We start from the raw sequence: 21,735 nt of genomic DNA, 5'->3' as shown, positions 1-21,735 counted from the left end.
AACAGGAAGAATCAGATGCTGCAGGCGGGAGGCAGGAGTGTGGAGGAGGGGATCGGGCAGGATCGCCGCGGAGCTCCTGCCGCCGCCGCAGCCGCCGCCGCAGCGAAGAGGCCATGTTGTGTGGTGTGTGGGGCGGGGGGGTGGAGGAGGAGGGAGTAAAGCCGAGAGAGGAGACGGGAGAGAGACACCACACACACACGGCACAAGATGGCCGGAGAGGCAGCAGCACCCCGAGCTGTCAGGCGTTCCGACGCGGCCGCGGGGCCCGCCAGCTGGCGTGGAGGTGCGCCCGGGCGGCCCGCAGGCACGCGGGGGCGAAGCGGCCGCGGCTGAGACGAGATCGGCCTTGTGCCGGGGTCGGATCTCGCGGCAGATGCGCCCGGAGCGGCCGGGCCCACGACGCCGAAAGCGCCGCTGCGGCATCGTCCGCAGAGGCTCTCCGATGCCCCGGCGGCTCGACCCGGCGCGGGCGAGAGGCCCGGCGCGGGAATCGTGTGCGGGCGACCTCCAGGTGCCGGCAGCCGCGCTCCGACCCGGTAAGTGGCTCCCCGGCCCCTTTTATTGTCCTTTGTCCTTGGGAGGAAAAGCAAAATGTCCTTGAACACGCGAGCAGGAGGGGGTGGCGGGTTGGGCCTCTCCGCCCGGCTCTCTGAAAACCCCGTCGGCGTCGTAGGCTGGCTCCCCAGGCGGGAAGCGCCTCGGCGCCGCGGGTCCCAGGGCCCGGTGGCGCGGGGGGCCCTGCTTCAGACCCTGCGGTGGGCAGGGGGCGGCCTCACTGCCGGGACCAGCCCCGCCGGGAAAGGGGTGGCGGCTGGTGACTGCAGGCGGGAGCCCGAAGGGGACCGCGCGAGAAGAGCCCCTTTCTGTTCTGGTGAGTTATTTTGATATTTAGGGTAAAAAATCCCTTTCAGGTTCTCCAACGGGGGAGCTTTTTAACCTCTTTCCGGTAAGGTGGGAATTCATCTTGATGGTCGAATTTAAAAAAGAACAATGGCACCCTGGCTGCGTTGGAAGAAAAATAAAACTTGTTTTTTTTTTTTCTTTTGGGTGTTGGCTCTTAACTCTTTCAAAGCCGATTTTGAAAACGGCTGCAGTGTTAACCGATGAGAAGGTACTTGCTGCTTATTAAAACCTTGATGACGTTAAGGTTGTCTTTTAAAATGCAAGTTGGAGGAGGGCGTCTCGTATTTCAAAAATTAGGAAGACAAGTTTACTACAATGTCAAGGCTGTTTAATGGAAATAGAATTTAATTATGGTGCTAGACGATGACGTTTGATTAATACAGTTTATTTTGCCGAGTTTATTTGACATTCTGATGTTTGAATAATGTTTTGGTACTTTTTAAAAGGTCATAAGGAGCCGTTATCTGTAACTTAGCACACCTGAATGTTAGAACGTACTTGGGTCAGTTCCTAGACTTTTAAAAGTTTAAGTTCATCATTTTATTATTTTTAAAAAATAATCTACATTATCACAAGCCATTGTCTACAAAACTTTTACAGGGGAATATTTTGACACCGAATCTCTTTGTGAAGTTACTTTCTCGCAGTGTAAATTTTAAAGTAGGATTGCTCTCGGTAATGGACGAAGAAGAGGAGCCATATTTGTTGCATTTGTTGCATGCACGAAAATCTAGATATTCCTAAAACGGAACAGTATTTTAATAGTGTATATTGGTTTCAAAAAATTTGCATTGTCCTCTGCCTATGAATTTGAAAAATTGTTTGAGAAGGAATTTAAGTTCAATGGTTTGAACAAACCACAAATGCAAAAAGCTTTGTGTATTTTAGAATATATTTGTCTTCATTTTGCTTTGCGGTAGCTGTTGTGGTCTGTAAAGGTGCAGATTTACGTAAAAATTGTGTAGGGCAAATTTACGTAGCATAATACTTAACAAAGATACTGCTGTAATGGACCGTATTTCTGAGGGTTATTTGTTAGTAAAAAAATTTTTTTTCCCGAATGGCATTCATATAGTGCTACATGTTTCATCAGTTGCGCATATCTTGATTTTACAGACACTGTTGTTTAAGTACCAGATCTGTTTTTTCAAATTACCATTTTTTAAATTTTTGAATACTGTAAGTGGTTTAAAATGAATATCCTGAATCTGGTATTTCAGAATCCTTTTTGAATAGTGAAATGCAAAATAATTGCTGGCAGTTAAACCTCTTAAGATCTTTTTACATGAGTAATGGGGGAAGGGAGAGACTAAAAATGGTCAAGAAACCCTGGGTTGAAATGGAATAAATGTCATAGATACTCCATGTTTTAGACTTGCCTAAAAAACAAAGCTAATATCCCATTTGGTGAGATCAAATAACTTGTAGTTTAAAAATTTAAAGTAACCAGTGGCCATTTTAACTTCACTAATTTCTCCTGGAAGAGTTAATTTTCAGTTAATCATAATCTTGAAAGGTATTTCTAGATGGTAAGGAAGTGTTAAGATTTGTCTTTAAAAAATGGTAAACTTTTCCTTTGTTTTTTGAGATTGCCTGGCATCAAAAGAAGAAAAATAAAGACCATAATCTTAAATCTGTCAAAAGATGTAAATCTGTATTTTTAAAAAATTTCAATGCCTCAATCACAAGTGTTAATCCATGCAACAAAAATATGAAGAAAGCAAAGACTGACAGATATTAAGATAAGAAGTAAATGCAACCTAATATGTGCAGGTAGTGTGTGGACGAGCTGTCCCTTAAATTTCTCCATAGATCGTGTTCGTGGAATATGGTTTCATCACACTGAAACTTAGGCCAAGAAATGTTTAAAAATCAAAGCATTGATATCATCTTCCCTTTTTTTTTTTAAAGGTAACTTACAAGATTAAAATTAAACTTGGTTGATGATGGTTCTGAACAAATACAGCTCTTTATTTGAGGTAAGACTGGGTAAATTTTCTTTATTTTGACATAAAAATAAGCTTACTAGGTTTTGTTTTTCTTTGATAACTTTTATTTCCAGTAAGTAGTGATTATGAATAAGAGTAAATATCTGAAATAATTTTACAAGAGTTAAAAACCTTTTCGCTGGATGGAAAGTATATATGCATAGCCATTGTAACTTAATGTGCCTTTTGAATAGGTAAATAGTAAAGGTCCGTTAATGCCTTTGTTTAATTTTGGAAACCAGAAAGGACTTGATTATATTTTGAGGAAAAACCATGATATACTTTTTGTTTTTAGCTCTCTAATAGTCTGTGCAAACAATTTTAATCTTCTAAACATGTAAATAAATAAATTTACTGGAAAATTTGAGCTACTTACTATTCCTACTAATAGATTTTAGGGAACGGCATTTTAAAAGTCAGGTTTTGTGAGCATAGATTTTAGTTTTTGTTTCTTTTATATAATAAAAAGTTTTAAAATACTTGTCCTTACTTGCTATTGGTTGCTGTATCAATAAATTGTTTAGAATATTTTTTTCCCCCCAAAAGATAAACCATTTTCGAGACTGAGACCGTGGAGTTATATCTCTGAGGATAAAGAAAATCTTTGCCAAAGTCTGTATTTTATGTAGCAAGTAAGTAAATGTTTTTCTCTAACATCTGAAATTTAAGAACTACCACCACTTGAGTAGGAAAATATCAGTAAAGTTTGTCAATGAAACATAAACTGTAGACTGTTTCTTTATCTTGAAAAAGGATGAGAAAAAGGCCATCAAATTCTATTTCCTTACATCAAAACACTTTTGTATTAATATTGAAACAGCTGATACATGTAGTTTCTATCAGAACAGTAAGCCTTTAGGTACTTTCCAATATAATGGTACGTCAGGATTATGATTAAATCAGTAGTTGAGTCATCAAAATTGTCTTTACAGTCTGAAGTGTACATTCTTTATGATGATACTGATCACATTTTATAAATAGCCTAGAATGTTGCATTTGCAGATCCTAGGATTCTTAAAAGAACTATGTTTCAAACATTAAATAAACACTTAAACATTGCGGTTTCTACTTACTGAATTTTAAATAGTCATTTTCCCTGCTTTTAGGAGTTTCAAACAGATACAGAATGAATTATTTTACAGGAATCCAGAATAACTTATCTCAAAAGACCTCCATAGCTTAGTAATTACTTTTAAATCATAAAAGGAAGAAGTAATACTCAATATGCATACAGTAATTTTGCATCTTAAAACTAGATGTGAGTGAAAAAACATATGCCCACTGATAATTTATAGAAAACATTCTTTAATTACAAGTTAAACTGAATGTGAAAACTAATTTTAAGGTGATAATTAGTAAAGATTTACCAAAAAATATTTGTAATATAATAATAGATATTTGGGTGTGTTTTAAGAATAGTGAAATAATCATTAGTTAATATAAGGACAAGTTTACCTTTGCCCTTGGGACTTAAGTGGAAAATCTTTTATCTGTTGGTGTTTGCTTATTCTAGTCATTCAAATAGGAGAAAAGGGTAATATTTTTATTGTCTTTGCTTTGGCTTAATTTTTCCTTCCCAGTCCTTTGCAATTTGATCAAATTTGTATGTATAGTGTGCAAAAGAAAATGGAATGTTAGACCTTCAACTATAGCATTTTAAAGATGTAACATGCAAAAACTTAAAAACATCTTTTATCTGAAGCTTCTTTAACACATGTCAGCATTAGGGTTTTCTCTATGCAAATGATTGGATATTAGATTGTTACTCAGATGTGGTAGGGCACTTGTAGAAATTGAGAATATGACCTCTTACGACACAGCCATATGTGAAATACAATGTAAGTTTAAGTATAAAGTTGCAATAGATTCATAATGACCAACCAAAGGTATAATTTAACTCAAAATAAAAAATGAACAGTTGAAGGTTAGATATGTTAAATGAACATTTTTATCTTATTTTAGTATGAATAATTGTAGTAGAAAAAATCTAAATGATACAATAACTTGTAAATTAATTCCTAATCTAATGGGATACAACTTTCCTTTTATTACCAACATGATAAAGGATTATAATAGATCACATTTTCAAAGGGTCCTCATGTATATCAACCTTTATCATAGTGCTTATATTTTTAAATTACTGTATTTCATGAGAAAAGGAAAGTAGTTTGCTATTGTTTTCTGCTTAGACGATCAAAGTGGTAAATATCTAAATCAATACTTTATCATTTTGAACTAATTCTTGAATCATAAAAAAAATCTTCAATCTAATTGGTGATTAGGTTGCATTGCATTTGTTATGGTAATAACTACTGAAAAATTACTTGAAGTTCCACAGAAATAGAAGAAGCTATGCTCATAGTCAATCACAAGGTTTTCGTGAGCTGTGATATGACACCTAGAGGATAGATTATGTGATGTGGGTAATTTTGAATAGAAAAATTTCTTCAGGTTTAGTTTGCTGTTACTCACTTTTTTGATTATTAAAAACACTAGGAATGGACGGCCAGTTAATTTACTTTCTCCCCTCTCAGATTTAATTCTTTGTTGAGAGGCATAAGGGGAAAAAGTTAACTTGAGGACACCTCTATCTTTTTCATTAATGTGTAGTAGAATGGAAAATATAACATTCAGCAATCAAGAGACCCAGCTTCTAATGTAGATTAGCCATATTATTTCGACATTTTATTCACTGTACACCTTAGTCTCATAGTTAATAGAGAGTATATGGAGTTTCTAACCTCTTAAGATAACTTGTAGCTCTTAAATTTTGTGATAAAAATAGTAAGGAGTGTCTGATTTTCTGGAAAAAAATGGGAGAATAGTTTTTTGTAATTTTTGCATTGCAGATCATATATTTCTGTGGTGAAACTATTAGAATAACATGAGACCTGAGCAATAGAGGACCCAACTTGGCTAATTTTAGGCATTCCAAAATATTAATAGTTTCAATGAAGACATTGGGAAATTGATCTTAAACAGCAGTTAAGGTGTGAAATTGTCTTTAAACAGTTAAGATTTAGAATGTTGTAATAAAAACATCATTTGGAGTTTTAAAAATAATTATTCCATTAAATATATTTAAACTTTAGTGTATCGAATGAAACATTTTCAGCTGACCCATTGCAATTATAGATAAGGATTTGTAGTTTACATGCCTGACATAATGAATTTCCTGTAAGAAATCTCTGTACCTCAAAGATGTCTTTGTTTTACCAGCTACCTTCCCTCTCCAGATTGAATGGCTTAATTCAAACTTTTAAATTTCCCATTGGCTGTTATTTGTGAGTGCAATTAATCATTACAATTCAAGGATATTACAAACTTTATAAATAAAAACTCTGACTTGATTTTTTTAATATACCATTTAAGCAGCATTTTTCCTACAGCAATTTGATAGTTTTGATTTAAACATTGTATAAAGCTAGATAGTTTTGTGTTTTGAAAAAGTCTTTTGCTTTTGAAACTAAAACATTTATTTGAAATGGAATATTTCCCAAAGAATTATATCCCTAATATGTACTATATGGTAATCAGAATAATTGTAATTTGGATTATCATGCTAGATATTTTGCTTCATTTTAATTGTTTGTGAGTTGTCTTGTAGCAAAGTTTTCTGATGACCTTGTCACCATCTTATTTTTGTGGAAGGTTTTTAACTATATTTCATAGTGTTCTCAGATTTTATTCTTAATTTAAATGTTAAAAATTGTTCCAAGGATTTTAAAAGGTGACAAAATCAAATCATATAGGAGAAGCACAGACAGGCTAATGATGATAATAGAAGAGTTTACTAGAACCATCTTTGCCTTTTATTATAAAAGGCCCAGCAATCAAAATGGTTATTTACACGTCACCTCTAACTTCATATTAAATGAAAATCTATAGTACTGCAAATTATTAAAGATAGGGAGGAATCTGGGCATAATCATCAGCCTCTAGTCTGCTTAAACTGATCTGGGCTTCTTCCCCCTTCAAAAGAAGGCAATGTCTTTGTCAATTTTTGAGGAGCCAGTATGATAGGTTAAATTGGTGTTAGTGATTTTTCTGGTAGCATGAAGTGAGATGCAAGCCCTTTTCTGTTTTTAGTGGAGGGCGAACCCAAAAGTAAACATTTGTATTGGTAGGTAGCGTTTTTAATAGCACATTATAAGATCTATTTGAAATTTCTTTGTGTTTTTATTAGCGTGTTATAAGACCTATGTGAAATTTCTTTCTTCAGTATTCCTTAAGACAATTCCATTCTTCTTTTAGGGGTTATATCAGTTTATTTTACTTGGTTGATCCAAGATTTTCTGTTCAGAAAATCCTCTCCTTGTTAAATCTGATTATATTGGAAGCTTAAAAATAAATAATTGCTGTTTCTTGTAAATTGCTTTGTTATCTGTTGGGAGGATATTTTAGCACCTTACTCTTAGTGGTAATTTTGAAGCAGATTTTTGCTGTATTGATTATGATTAGTCAAGATGACTAAAGATATTTAGATTTAGTAAGAAAATCGGGAACTTTATATTTAATACTTTGAAAATTTGAAACCTTAGCATAGAAAGGCATTGGGTAGCTTAGTTCTAGCTTAAATCCTAAAGTATTCTATTGCTTTTTAAAATTCCTTTGCTATACTTTTAATACTGAACTTTTAAACAGCTTTTTTTGGTAGCCCTACATACTGTGATTATTATAATCATACTTCAGAGCAGAAGTAACTGAAAAAAGTATATACCTATATTCAGTGGTATTTGTGGTATGGGAAACAAATCTTCTCATACCAGTGTTTAGATTGAGGTATTTCAGTCTTAACTAGTGAAAAGTGGATATCATATTTTTGTTACCAAGTAAGTAGTTTAGAAAGGGTTAGAGTTTGAGTTGAGTAGGTCAGTATGATTAGTATTTGAAATTGTGCCTAAGAATTCCTTTCTAACACACTTTATTTTAGCATTGGGTACATAGTGATGTGAAATAATATGACATATAAAGTGAGAAACATGGCACCGCAGGAAGGTGATGGAAATTTTCCTTTAAAAGTTTTAAGGGTAGATTAGACGAGAGACCAGAAGGTAAAATAATTTTGTACTATTCAGGAGTGATGTTGGCTCTGCTAAACAACTAGATTTCAACCATGTTGCCCATTAGATCTATCCAGAGAGGCCAAACTTTACCTTCTCTTGGAGTTCTCGGGTACTGAAGCATGTGTTTTTATAGTAACTTACTCTACAGGTGAGCCTCTTGTACAGCCGGATGTAAGATACTTTGGGATAGAACTTTTATCTTCTATATTGTTCATAAAAACATATGTCTTGGTTTTCTGGCAGATGATCCTTAAAAGATGTTTCTGAGTAAATCAAGGCATATTAACAATTTATTTTTGTTTTTTTCTATGCATAAAATTATATTATTTTTGTTTTCTGCAGAATTGTGAATCCTGAGACTGAATCTCTAAAGGGCCTGTACAACATAATAGATGTTGGTGGAAGCATTTAGTAAGTTTTATTCACTTTACATGTTTAATGTTTTTAATTTTTAATATGACTTCTGGAAATTTTGAGTAACTGAGTCAGAATTGTAAAAATACATAGAGGGAGTTAGTGAAGCTCAGCAGCACAGAAGTATAAAACCAACATGATTAGATGTGTATAAAGCTTATTATTTAAATTTTGCTTATTAATTCTAACCTTTTATTTTCTACTTTCTTCACTTAAGTGAGGCAGAAGGTTCAATGCGGCACAACAGATTTCAACATGTTTGTAACACCTTAGATTTGAGTGTTGGCGAACTCCCCCATATTGTTATAAATAAAGCTTTATTGGAACACAGTTATGCTTTCTTTTATACACTGTCTGTGTCCGCTTTCCCACTGCAGCTGCAGAGTTGGGAGTAGATAATGGCCACAAACCCTGAAATACCTACCATCTTGTTCTGTGAGGAAAGCTTGCCTCCCCTTGTCCTAGAACCTTCTCTACTGTCAACTTATGTAGAACTTGGAAGTTTTGGGGTTCTCTTTTGGGAATAGAACATACTTTTTAATGGGTTTCAATATAGTAATTCTAATAAATTAAGTATTCTGAACTTCTCTTAAACTTGAAAGCCCAACAAAAAATTTCTTCTCACATGGAATTAATTAATGCTTTGATATTAGAAGACTTGGTTACAACTACTGTTGAATACTTTTTCTATCTCCCAACCTGAGAAATAAGGGGAAAGAGTTATTTCTCCCCACAATTGATAAGGCTGTACATGGTAAGGCTGTATAAAGGAATTGGGATGAATTCTCAAAAGGATTGATTTATTATTGACAGAAAATTTTAGGTATGATGATTACATACTGGCTGTTAAGCATACTTTTATATCATACTTGGGAAGATAGGGTCTAGATGATAGTTTTTCTTCTAATTACTACTTCAGCTTCCATTGTATAAATGGCTATTAAGGCCTGCAAAATAGTAGTTCCCCCCCCCCCCTTTTTTTAAATTTTTGATGTTGAGGGCATCATCATCAACATCAAAGGTGAGGGCAGAGATGAAAGCTTTCCCAATGTAGCACAATTACTAACCTTGTCTCAGCGTATTTTAAAGAGATTAATTGTCTGGTAAATAATGGATGCTCAGTAAGTTCTTGCTGATGTCTTATCTTTAAATATTAATTTTTCCATGTGCCTAAAAGTTAACACTTCAACTCAGTCAAAATTAAAACTGACCAGAAACTACAACTTTTAATCTCTTAAGCAGGTATAGTCAAGTTTTACACTAATAGGGGCAATTGAGGAAGGTTTGATTTAATAGGATGACTCAGTTACCATAATTAATCAACAGTTGGCTGGTCTTTCTCAGATTATTCTGTAGTTAGTGTTTATGCCCACTTTATTTTTAAGAATTTTAAAAATATTTTAATTGATATTAGGGGGAGAGAGAAAGGGAGAGGTCGGTTTGTTGTTCCACTTGGTTATGCGTTCATTGCTTGATTCTTGTGCGTGACCTGACTGGGGACCCAGCCGGCTTCTCTAAGCCCCTGAGCTGCCTCACTCGGGCTGTGCCCACTTTATTCCGACCCAGACTTTTTAATATATTGTAATCCTATGCAGAATTTGAGCTCTTTTGGGTAGTTAAAAAAAAATTGAATTTTCTGTTAAATGTTTTTAAATTAAAGATCATTACAAGGAATATTGAGATCAAGCCATAAGCACCAAGAACCTTAATTACATGATGGAAAGGATCAGTTTCTGCTCCAGATTGTAATTTTATATGTATCGGTCCCTTTGGTTTTGCAATAGGTGTTCAGTTTAAGATGATTTAATAAAAATTGGCATTATTAGAGCCCCCTGTTTTTAAAATTAAGTACCATTAATCACTTCTTTGTTTTTGTATTTCTCTCTATCCCTCACATTTTTTTTTTTTTTTTTGCAATTAGAAATAGTGTGCTTTGTTAGGAGGTAGAGGGAAGGAGATTGCTTCTTTTGTGGAGCACCTCTTAAATCCAATCCAGTAGAACCTCTTGCTTGCATTTCAACTAACTTTTATTTTGCATTGTCTCTGTTTTTGGAACAAGTTTATTGAGTTAGAATTTAAAGAGTAGACCTCCTTGCTCAATGCTCAATTTTGTTAATTTCTGGATTTATAATACTTGGGAATTTTAAGAGGTAGCAGTTACTGCCTACCTTCTTATCATAGTAGCCTTTACCTTAGCATGTAGGATTTATCTTAGAACAAGCAATTTCCCAAAAAAAGCAAAAGCTAGTGAACATCATAGTGGAAACAGTCTAATTTTCCATAGAATTGAGTTTGAAGCTTAGCTTGTATGTGAAATAACATGAAAGCTCTTGGTCTGTTTGATGAAGGAATTCCAGATAAAGCCACTGTCTACTCAGTATGTGTGCAGCAATTCACAAATTACTGGCCAGAGATGGGGTAGTAGGCCTTTGATACCTAAACCCTACTCAATTTTTTAATACTGATGTTATTGCAAGACTAAATAATACTCTTTAAAGTGGAAAGTGTTTTGTCTTTAAATAATTGACTTCCACGATCCTATGGGTTCTTCAGAGGTTTCATTACTACTGGAATGAAAACTACTTGATTTAGTGAGGTTGGTTTGTAGGCTCCTAGGTACAGTGGTTATTGTGGTATATCAGAGTAATAGCTAACATTGAGATCTTTCTACATGTCAGGTAATACAAATGCTATAGATGCAGTATCTCATTTAAGCCTCACTACTGCTACATGAGGTAGGTACTGCTCTTTCTATGTCACAGATGAACTGGATTTTGTTAAGAATATTTCTAGGCTCAGAACTCATGCCTGATTTCTTTTTAATTTTTTTTTAACATAACTTTTCTTATTAGCAATTTTAGGTTTTTTAAGAATTTGGAATTCCACAAAAATGAATGGATTACTCCTGAATTTCTCACCCTTTTAGGTGCTTTGATGATTTAGCACTTTTACTTACTAACAAGATTCTCACTTTTGTCTTTTGGGTGCCCTTACAGGAGAGCTTATTGCTAGTGGCTTTGTAACGTCAGGCAGTATTTGCCTTTTCTTCAGGCGCCCTTTATTTGGTCATTCCCTCCGCCCGTTTTTATCATCTTCAGTATAGCACAGTATATCTGATAGCATGGCCTAATCTCTATTTTTGTCACACAAACTGATTAGCTTTTATTCAGTAATTTTGGAATGATGTTAATGTCACTAGGTTTTTTCAAAAAAAAATTATTATTTAAGTAATGGATTTTAGAAGGAAATTTCATATAAAGTCCTAGATAAATTTTACCTCTTGTTCTAAGCATTGATTTATCATTTCATTTCCTAAATTGACTAAATTGCACCTATAGTCGATGAAATGATTGTAACTTGATGTCTGTAATTTGTTCGCAATGCTTTAGTTTTACTCATCATAATATCTACATCCCCAACTTCATTTAGAGTTTGATTTTGCATCAAAACAATAAAGATTGGGGAAAATTGGTTTATAATTAACTATGCAGGAGGAATGATGGTATTTCTGTTTTTACAATTCTGTATAGAAGTGTATATCCCATAATTTAAAGGAATAAACAATTCAAATGGAAGATAATTTACTGATGTGGGGGACAGATGAGTTATTTAGTTCTCCTTTTAGGCAGGACAGGAATTGGCAAAGTCTATTAAGGAGAAATATTTTTTTTGTTACTGATGTCCTGACACTCATTTCCAGTCATTTTTTTAATATGGGTGGTAGTATTTATTGGTTAACCAAATAGTTTATTAAGTAGATTTTTATTGTACATAGTAGACAGCAAATTCAAATTATAGTTTAGGATAGCTATAAGGCATTAACTACCTAATGAGCAAAAATGCCCTTATATTCAGCTATTTCTTAGGCAAGTCACCCAGACTTTATAAATTTCGTTTTAGAGCTGCAAAATTTATAGAGGAGACCAGGTTAAAACTTACTTTTGCAATTATGTTGATCCTGATGAATCAGGATTATTTATTTAATGGTAAAATGTCCTGGCTTCCCACTTACCCTATATGGTATTTTGTCAGTGGGAATATTTTATTTGTATTTATTTTGAAACCTGATAGCATTTTATGGCAAATATCAAATAATCCAGGATAAAATTTTGCCTTTTCTATCATTTTTTTTTTCCTGAGGGGGTTCCATATTTCACACATTCTCAGATATGCAACTGAAGAGTTTGGCATCTTTATTGTCTATTTGCATTACCTAGGCAAAATTAATTAACATCTGTTGGACTGGAAAATTATGCTATGATCCACTGCCTTGGTTTTTCTTATCCCTTAAGATTCTTTTACATAATTAGTTTTATTTGAAGAAGCTTGGAAACTTTTCTGCATTGAGACTTAAAATTCATAGTGTTGTGGTAATTTAGCTTTCCAGGATTTTTAAATTTGAATTTTTGTCTTCTCACAGACAGTGTAACAATATCACAGTTAACTAGTCAAAATTTATCTTCTTACAGCTACTTTTTTATGGTTACCTATGTATCTCTGATAGTAAAAGAAATTTGTTAACTTGTGTAGAGCCTTTGATTCTCTCAGACAAGTTGAGTGTGTAGCACATACAACTTTAAGACAGTTTCATGGTTTAAAGCTGTTACAAAATTAAAGCATTGTGTATGGTAAGAGTATCTTCAAGGTGGGTGGAAATTCTCTGTTTGAAGGAATAAGAGTATTGGTATTCCAACAGCATTTTTTTCTTTTAATGTTTTCATCAAGCACATCAATGCTTTCATTCAAGTCAGCTTGAAGAGTCTCAAATGGACCCTACCACTGAGAAATCAAGATGGCAGTCCACTATGGGGAATAGAGGAAAATGGATTAATACAAGAGTGCTGTGATAACATACAACCAAGACAGGGTTCTTTTAACATGGATTGCGTGAAATGAATGAAGACAATAGATTTCTTACCCAACACAAATGGACAGTGGATTTGACTTTCTAAAGACTTTTTGTATCATTAAAACAAGTCCATTTTTGACATTTGGAGATGAAAGATGGCACGTTTTTGTATGCCTGGAATTTTTTTTTTTTCAGTTTGATTTGTATGAATATGACCTTGTGGAATGTTAACTTTAATAAAATTTCTAACACTTTAAAATTTCTCAGTTTGGGCTTTTTTTTTTTTGAGCTGAAGATTCATTAAATTAAATGTTCATTTATTGCCGTAATAACTCTTTGGCCTTTACAGTTGCCCAGCAGTAAAGTGTATTGAATAAAGCTGGTAAAGTGGCAGTGGTGTGCTGGAAAATATTTTACTTGGTTGAGTAAAATTTTTCTCCACAAAGACGTGGAAATTTATTTGTGCTTTAAGAGATGGTCTTTTGGTTGAAATGCTCTTCTCTGCTTTCTTAAAACGTCTTGCAAAATAACCAACCAACCAATGGGTAATAATAGAATCTTTAACTTGCCACATGATTTTAATGAACTTCTAAAACAAAATGCACTTTGCCTCAAAATTCAGGATGAGTGATACAGCATTTTTCTGAGTTGTGTTGATGAAAAGATCTTTTTTACCTGTGCTCCTTAATATTGTTAATAAAACTTCTTGGAATAGAATATTCATCTGAACATTTGAAGTAAACTGATGCCTCCTTTTGTCTTTAGTTAATGTTAGGGGGAGAAGTGTTGGCTTTATTAGGGAAGTGTCCTTTAGGATATTCACAAAAGGCCTTAACATTCTGGTGACAATATTGTCTATAATATACTTTATGTAAATTTAAATTGGAATACCCTGCAATTTTCTTACTCTGTACCTTTAGGGATGTAAAATAAATGAAATCATGTCATGCCACAGGTTACTTACATTGATTTCCAGGTGAATACTGGCATTGTATTTATTCATAAGCAATTGGTACCATTTTATAAAGGCCTGGTAAGCTTTATTTTGCTAGACCAAATGAATTGTTGATAATGTTTTCTCATTATACAGGAATAGTTCTGCTTGATTTTTATTGTGTGAGAAATAGTTGATAATACTGAGATTTGTGATTAACATAAATACTACAGCACATACATCCATTATTGGTACATGTGCAGTATGTGTTCTCATTGGTTTGAAGTGGTTGGTTTGTATATATAAAAAGTGGACTTTTGGATTTTGATTTTGGTACAAAAATTATCTTTTGTAGAAAGTAGGGAATTGAAACTGGGTTTTGGTTATGGGTTTTCCATTTACTTAGGTGCAACTTGTCGCTTTTGCTGGGTGTACATAGAAAATGGATATCCTCAGTGGGAAAAGGACCTTATTCTGGAAGATTATAATGTTGAACAGGGAAAGTTTGATTCTTTTTTGGATGTGTGAATATTTTCTTGGGTGCTTCCTGAGAGAAAAAGTGTTGAATAATTTGTTTTTTTGGCATTAGTATTAATTTTGTTTTCATTGGTCTTAGTGTTTTGATACCTAGGAGAATATGCCCTGTGACTACTTTGATAACTGTGCTGTCAGATGTGACTGTTATTAACTATTGTCAAAATGTGTACATATGTAGAAATTGACTTGAAATACAAGGGGAGAGTTGGGGATGTTTATGGTGTGTTGGTTTTGAAGGTGGAGTTTCTTGGGTCTTTTATTTGAGGGTGACCATCGTAGTTCCATATTCTTGTTTAATAACTTTGTTTTGCCTGAATCAATGTGGAAAGTAAATATATTTTGATTATGAGATTTTGGGGGGGGAGCAAAATTTGCAAGGTTATATAACGGGTTAAAGAATTTTGTGAAAGTATGAAGAAAAATTGAGATGCTAGAATAAAAACTAGTTGTGTTAATTTTTGCTCTAATGCAACTGAACACTAGGGAGGCGCTCTTGAGTTGTACCCCTTTCTTCCAGTTGGGATGGAAAATTCCCCCTAAAACTTTGTCTTTAGATAATTTTTAGGCTTCATAAAGGCAAAACTTGAATTTAACTTATGAAATTGAGATTTTGCTTTTATTTAGAATCCATTTTACCCAGGGGGGGTTGCTAATTTTTAAAAAGATTAGTAATAAAATGAGCATAAAATTCTCTAAGAATTATCCCTTTCTCAAAATGGCTTTATAAAACAGCACTTCCTGTCCAGAGAGGAAGTTATTTTAGCTCAAGGACTGAAATATTTAGCAGATCTTTAGACAAAAGGAACAAATTACATTTCTCTCTGGCTTAAAAAGGGTGCTTGAGCCAGAGGGGGTTAAGAAACCCTCCCCCCTCCCTCTGATGGGGTGGTCTGGAGGGGCAGAGAGGTGTGGGGTGGGGGGTCCTCAGGCTCCCTGGGATGAAAGATTTTTTTTTTTTTTTTTTTTTTTTTTTTGGTGGAGATGAAGGGGTGGGTCTATGGTACATCACCTGAGTTGTGGGGTAAATGTAGAGAGTGTCAATCAAAGGCAGAGCTCTCAGAGCTGGGAAGGAGGCTCTAGATGGCGGCTGTGCCTTAGAGAGAGCGCGCTCTGCTCCCTGCCTTCGCCTCACTTTACGCAACTTTCCCTAACTTTCGGGCAGCCTCAGGGGGCCCCCGCAGCCCCCTGCCTCTCCTAGTGACTTATTGGGGTCGATTCGAGCCTTTTTTAGGGAGAAAAGCAGCTTTTAGGAGCTTTCTTTTCGTGCCTTGTTGGAAAGAAGCAGCCGTACTGAGAGCCCAGGTCGTTGTTTTTTCCAGCTTAGAAGCCATGGCGCACCTCCATTTTTGTGCGCTCTCCTAATGAGGTTTTTTCCCTTCGTTCCCGTTTTAGTATTAATTGTTGCTTTATTTTTTTTGACCAGTTAACATATTTGAGGATTATTTTATTTATTTTTCGTCTTTTAGCGGAGAATTTTGTTTTTATTTTTAATTATTTGGGATCTGATATTTTTCTACTACTAGATAGGACTCTTGCTTTGGACCTACTACATGGATCAGGTAAGTTCATGATCATTAGTGATAATTTTAAAGATTTATCTGTTAAAGTTTGCTTTATTTTTTGTAAATATGAGAAATTCCTGTATGACGCAATAAGATACAGAGATTGTTATTTGTATCCAGTGTGTTACTTTGAGAAACTTTCGTTATTGATAGAGATGATTGCCCCTGTTCGGTTTGTCCCCCCCCCTTTTTTTTAAGGTAAAAATAGAAATATTTTGGGTTTTGGTGCTTACGGCTGTTGTATTATAACAATATCGTTACGTGGTCAGGACTTTGTTCCTGATAATGAAACCATCGATAGAAGCTGGGACCTTACCTTTCTTTCAACTTTTGACAGTAAATACCTGGGCACAGGACTTCAAAGCAAACACAGATTCCCCCTCCCCCTTAATATTTAAGAATTAAAAGATGATGAGAAATAAGGACAAAAGCCAAGAGGAGGACAGTTCGCCACACAGCAATGCATCGAGGTATGAGCTATCAACTTTCTTCCTTTTTTCTTTTTTTTGGGGGGAAACCTCAGCTTACATTGTTTACCTTGACAGACAAGGATAGCTGTCTGTGTTATTTTAAGTATTTTACTAATTTGGATTCGTTTTTTAAAGCGTGACCTTGAGACTGCTAATATGCCACACCCTAATTTTTTGGTAGCAATTTATGAAAGTTGAGTTGACTTAAGGCCTCTTACAGCAGTCTAAAGGTAAGGTACCTTTATTCAAGGGGGCCTTTTTTGCAAACTACAGTTTTTCTGTCAATAAATTTCAGGTTTTAGGTTTTTGTGCTGTAGAAAAATGACCTTGTCGGTTTAGCCATTGCTGCATTGCACCATTTTACATACAAGGCAAATTTTTTCTTTGAAGAAACTAGGATTCCCAAACTTGTAACTGAAGGCCATAGAGGAGCCTTGTGGTAGTAAATTATAGTAAATAGACATTTGAGAAAGTTATATGAATGAAAAAATGTACATTTTAAAATGAAATTGCAAAAAGAATCCTTTGACTGATGCCTCTCAGTTTATATTTTTACTTGATTCTATATTTCTTTTGATACCTTTGACATTTTAGGAAATTTTGTATGATTTATCAACATTTAGGCAATGGTTACAGTTCCTGCATTTATGAAATTAAATCTGTGATCCCAGAAATCTTGGAGTACTCCTAATACACTTCTGCTTTGTGTTTCCTACTGTGATTAAAATTGTATATTTTACATTTAAAATATTTTAAGGTTTACATTTGTATACTTATATTCAGACAACGTTTTCTGGTTGGTAGATGTAGTGTAGTATATTATCCTGGCACTTTAGTTGTAGCTGCTTTACATTTATTGATTTATTTCGACAGTGCCTTTTGGAATGCTTTATCTTCTGAAGCTTACAAATGTACTGTTCAAATCCTGATTTGTTTCGTATTTGTTGGAGTATATTATTAGTGACTAAGGAATAAAGCCTTTGAGATATTTGTTGTATGATCTGTATATTAATTTTTAAAAGTATATGAATGCTTTTTTTGATCTTACAAATTGTCATATGAATTTAAAATTATGTCGTTAATAAGAACGTGATTATATTGTTTTTCTTCCCACTTTTACTTTTATAAATTTACATAAATAACTTGCTTTATTATCAGGTTAGTGAATATGGAAGTTTTTTATATGGTTTATTGAAAATTTGAATTTTATCTGATTCATTAGACTTCAAATAGTTGACCCTTTCTTTCAAAAATACCTTTCCACATTCTTTTGCAAATTGAGTTGTCACAGAGTTTGGTACTATCTTTTGAACTCCAATGTCCTTGTAATTACCTAGGTTAGATTTAGGACAGAGAATTTATCTACTACTAATCCTAAACTGAGTTTTCTGAAAAGTAACAGTGATTTGAAGAACTAGGAATCCCCATAGGTATTTGACCTATCTACTAAAGATACAGTTCCTAAAGTTGTTAATCCCTTGAGTATGCTTTGCATACTCTCACGTGGGCTTTGGTTTTCTGTGCAAGGGCTGTGGTTAATGTTGATCAAGTTCTGTTCTCTAATTTAGAAAAAAAAGAAGCAGTGTTGCTATTCTTTTAATAATTTCCTTCTCCTGGAAAACTACTTTGAAGTTGTCATGTAATTACCTGCTTGCAGTGGGGTTACAGCTTAACAAGAAGCATACACTGTACTTTTTAAGTGCATTTTGTCAAGTGTATTTTGATTCTTGTACCTGATGAATGTCCAAAAATATTTGGGAGACTCCTTGAAGAGACCTTAAAGTTTTAAATATACTTGAATTATGGTTACCCTAAATTGAATACCTTAACACATGTACATAATTATGACATCACTTCCTTTCAAACTTGTAAAGCTGAAGGATATTACTGGTGTTTTATTGTGGTAGATTGTTATTTTTATTTTTAGTGAGCTAAAATAAAGGAGACTGTCTCTAACTAGTACTTTGTTCCTTAATCCACCAGAATTTCTCCGTTAAGGACCTGTTTCTAGGTCACAGAGTCTCGAGTGTTCAGGGAGTGCTACAAAAACCACTTTTGCGCGAGGGGAAGGGAGAAGTTTGCAGGTCAAGTCAACTTTGGTCTGAACTACTTTAGGAGCTGAAGGGATTGAGTGCAAGTTCCCTCTTTCTGGAAAAAAAAAATGCAGTACTTCCCAGGGATTACGTAAATTATTCCTGTATTCTTTTGTAGTAACTATTGAAGTACAATGTTACATTTTGTTACAGCAGGACTTTTGAAGAGTGTAAAGTTAACTTGCAAAAATGAGATTTTAGAAAGAGTCGATACCTGTAAAGTTTCTACATTTTTAAAACAAAGTTTCAGTGATGGGCCTGTACAGAAATGGGAACCGCACACTGATCGCAATGATTGACGTTTTGCGGTAACTTCAGCCCCAGCAAATACGGGAAGCAGGAGAGAAGGGAAGGGGAATGAAGTGTGTGTGCACACAAAGAGTCCTGTGTCCAGGACTCCTCCGCCTCTGCCATTTATCTTAACAACTGAAACCGTTTATTAAATTTATCTCCCAATTGCCTGCCTTTGAACCAGATTGATTTTGGTGGCCTGGGGTGCGGTGACAATCAGCTTTCGGCAGTTATTCTAAAGCCCTGGGGCGTTGGGAAATGGGAAATGCAGTTGCTTTTGTGGACTGGAAAAGTCAGGGTGGTTTTTTTTTTTTTTTTTAAGTGGCAGCCATTTTATGACACTGATAATTCTTGCGGATCGGGAGTTTTCAAAACAAGGCTGAAAATAAAGCGCATTGAAACCTGAAATAGCAAAACCTCTTGCTCTCCCCCCTCTCCTTTTTTGGTCCTCTGGTGCTAAAATAAAGGGCATCTCGGTACTTAGCCCTGGCAGAAGCTTTGCGAGCCCCTGGCATCTTGGTGCAGGTCCAGCTCAGTCACAAAATGGCTGTTCCTTTGTGCCGCAGCGCTGACAGACATACTGCATTGCACTGTGTACTCGCCAAACAGCAGGAAGTTGCCGTGCCGAGTTCAAAGGCCGGCCGGCGCCGGCGCCGAGAGCTGATTGGCGGAGCGCACGCTTGGTAACAGCAGGTCAACAGCGTCGGCTCCGCCTCGTGACGTCAGGCGCTGCGCCGTCGACACGAGTGTGCGCGGTGACGTTTGAGCTGCGCGCGCAGCCCAGGTGCTTCCTCTTCGGCGCCGCGCGAGCCGCTGCTGGGAGGGGGAGCGGGAAGGAAGGGGATCTCTAGCTGGGACTTTCCGGGACGGCTTGGGGCGTTCACTTTTCTGGAAGATCTCGCTCTTGGCGGTTCTTTCCACCTTTCCGAGCCGCCTGCATCCTGCAGCACGTATTCTTTTTCCCGGTCCTAGAAATGGTTTTCCTGTTTTAGAAGCAGTTTCTACTTCTGGAAAAAGTAAAAGCTGCCAGTCGAAAACTTCGGGAAGCTGCCCGTTTTTTACATTTTTCGCTTGCTTTTCTCGCATCCTAGAGGGCCTCCCCCACCTACCACTCTGTTCAACGTGATTAATGAGTTTTAATTTTGTTACCATTGAGCAAAACTATTTCACCGTCAGAGGAGACATTTTTATTTAAAACGTTATAACAGGTGTTACCGCTGTTTTAATACATGGCTCATAAACATAGGGAGGATTATTTGAATTTGTCTCCGTGCACTTTTATTGGGTATCATACATTTTCTGAATTGGCCTTTGATGGAGAAAAGCTCAGGTCAGTATGTGCATAGTGGTTTATTTTTAAGATTAACAACTGGATAGTTAAGTAGAAAATACCTTTAAAATGTTTAATAACTATTAGATTAACTTAATAAAATACAGCCTTAGGCATCTATTACTATGCAATAGGTATTAGAAAAACAACTCTTAGAGTTTTAATAGCACGTGCTAAAGAAAAGTGACTCCTAAAACTTAGTTGATAGTAGAATCACTTGGCAAAATGATGAGAAACATCTCAGAATCTGCATTCTGGGAGTTTTAATTCGATCCCGGTAAACTTCTGAAAATACTATGGTGATGCTTGTGGCCTGCCTTGTTTGGAAACTCTTGCAATTATTTTTGGTATTAAAGAAAAGAAACCAAAAAGTTTACCAATGGTAACAGTATACAGGCACAATTAAGGCATTTAAGCATGACAGCAAGGTTGTATTAGTGTTTCTCTATTGGACCCGCCCAGGAGTTTTTTTTTTCCTAAGTCATTGCAGTACTTTGAGCAGTAACAGGAGTGAAGGGTCATGTAGTTGGCCATAAGTCAGACAATTGTTGAGTAAAATATCTTACTTCAAAAGAGATGTGGCCCCTTTGAATGTAGGTTTATAAAAAGTGACATTCATTATAGTCGGCTTTGTAGGTTCTTATAGTTTTGGTACTTTATGAAGACTTCTTCGGATAGTTTATGGAAACACAGGTGAAACTGGGTTTTCGTTTATAGACATCAGCATCAAAGGTTCTGCAAGTGATTTTTTTTTTTTAAAGACTATTTTTAGAGAGAGGGAAAAGGAGGGAGGATGAGAGGGAGAGAAACATTGATGTGCGAGAGAAACAGGGATCAGTTGCCTGAGGCAGGCCCCCAGGGGGGGCCTGGCCTGTAACCCAGGCCTGTGCCCTGACTGGGAATCGAATCGCCGACCTTTTGGTTTGCAGGAAGACACTCAATCCACTGAGCCACACCAGTCAGGGCTGTATGTGGTTTTTTTTACATGTATCAAACATGAAACATTTAACAGCCTTAGAGACAAATGAGACCTTGATCATAGCCGATGTTTATTTTTAGAGAGAGGGGAAGGGCGGGACATAGGGAGAGAAACATGGATGTGTGAGAGACCCAGAGGGTGCTTGCCTCTCAAGTGCCCCAACCTGAGACTGGGCTTGCACCCAACCCAGGCATGTGCCCAGAATTGAACTGGCATTGAACTAACGACCTTTAGCTTTGAGGGATGACGCCCAACCAACTGAGCCACACCCTGGTCAGGACCTTTCCAACTTCTTGAAGTTCGTGTACAGCAATAAGAA

At 35.9% G+C, this 21,735-nt stretch overlaps 2 protein-coding genes across 4 annotated transcripts in view; both read left to right on the top strand.

The window, feature by feature from the left end:
• Window positions 1–45: 45 nt before the first annotated feature.
• LOC129061264 (RNA-binding motif protein, X-linked-like-2) lies at window positions 46–13,479 on the top strand (the record flags this gene model as incomplete). The annotated part of the gene is made up of 4 exons (XM_054561948.1): window positions 46–536; window positions 2,815–2,882; window positions 8,300–8,368; window positions 13,097–13,479. Coding segments are annotated over 2 exons (508 nt in total), but the record flags the coding sequence as incomplete, so codon positions are not given.
• A 2,264-nt stretch (window positions 13,480–15,743) lies between these two features.
• Window positions 15,744–21,735, top strand: part of CHD2 (chromodomain helicase DNA binding protein 2) — an 82,471-nt gene continuing 76,479 nt past the window's right edge. For 2 of the 3 annotated variants that reach the window (XM_054561958.1, XM_054561957.1), the window contains exons 1-2: window positions 15,744–16,250; window positions 16,591–16,723. In XM_054561958.1, coding sequence (XP_054417933.1) covers window positions 16,662–16,723 — 62 coding nt within the window. In that variant the 5' untranslated portion in view covers window positions 15,744–16,250; window positions 16,591–16,661. Of the gene's footprint in view, window positions 16,251–16,590; window positions 16,724–20,193; window positions 20,438–21,735 lie in introns of those variants that run through there. The other variant, XM_054561959.1, reaches the window with a different exon arrangement.

Source organism: Pteronotus mesoamericanus, unplaced genomic scaffold (assembly GCF_021234165.1).
Source record: "Pteronotus mesoamericanus isolate MK-2021 breed Mesoamerican mustached bat unplaced genomic scaffold, CSHL_Meso_final scaffold_582, whole genome shotgun sequence".
NCBI lineage: Eukaryota > Metazoa > Chordata > Mammalia > Chiroptera > Mormoopidae > Pteronotus > Pteronotus mesoamericanus.
This window is presented reverse-complemented; position numbering and strand designations above follow the sequence as displayed.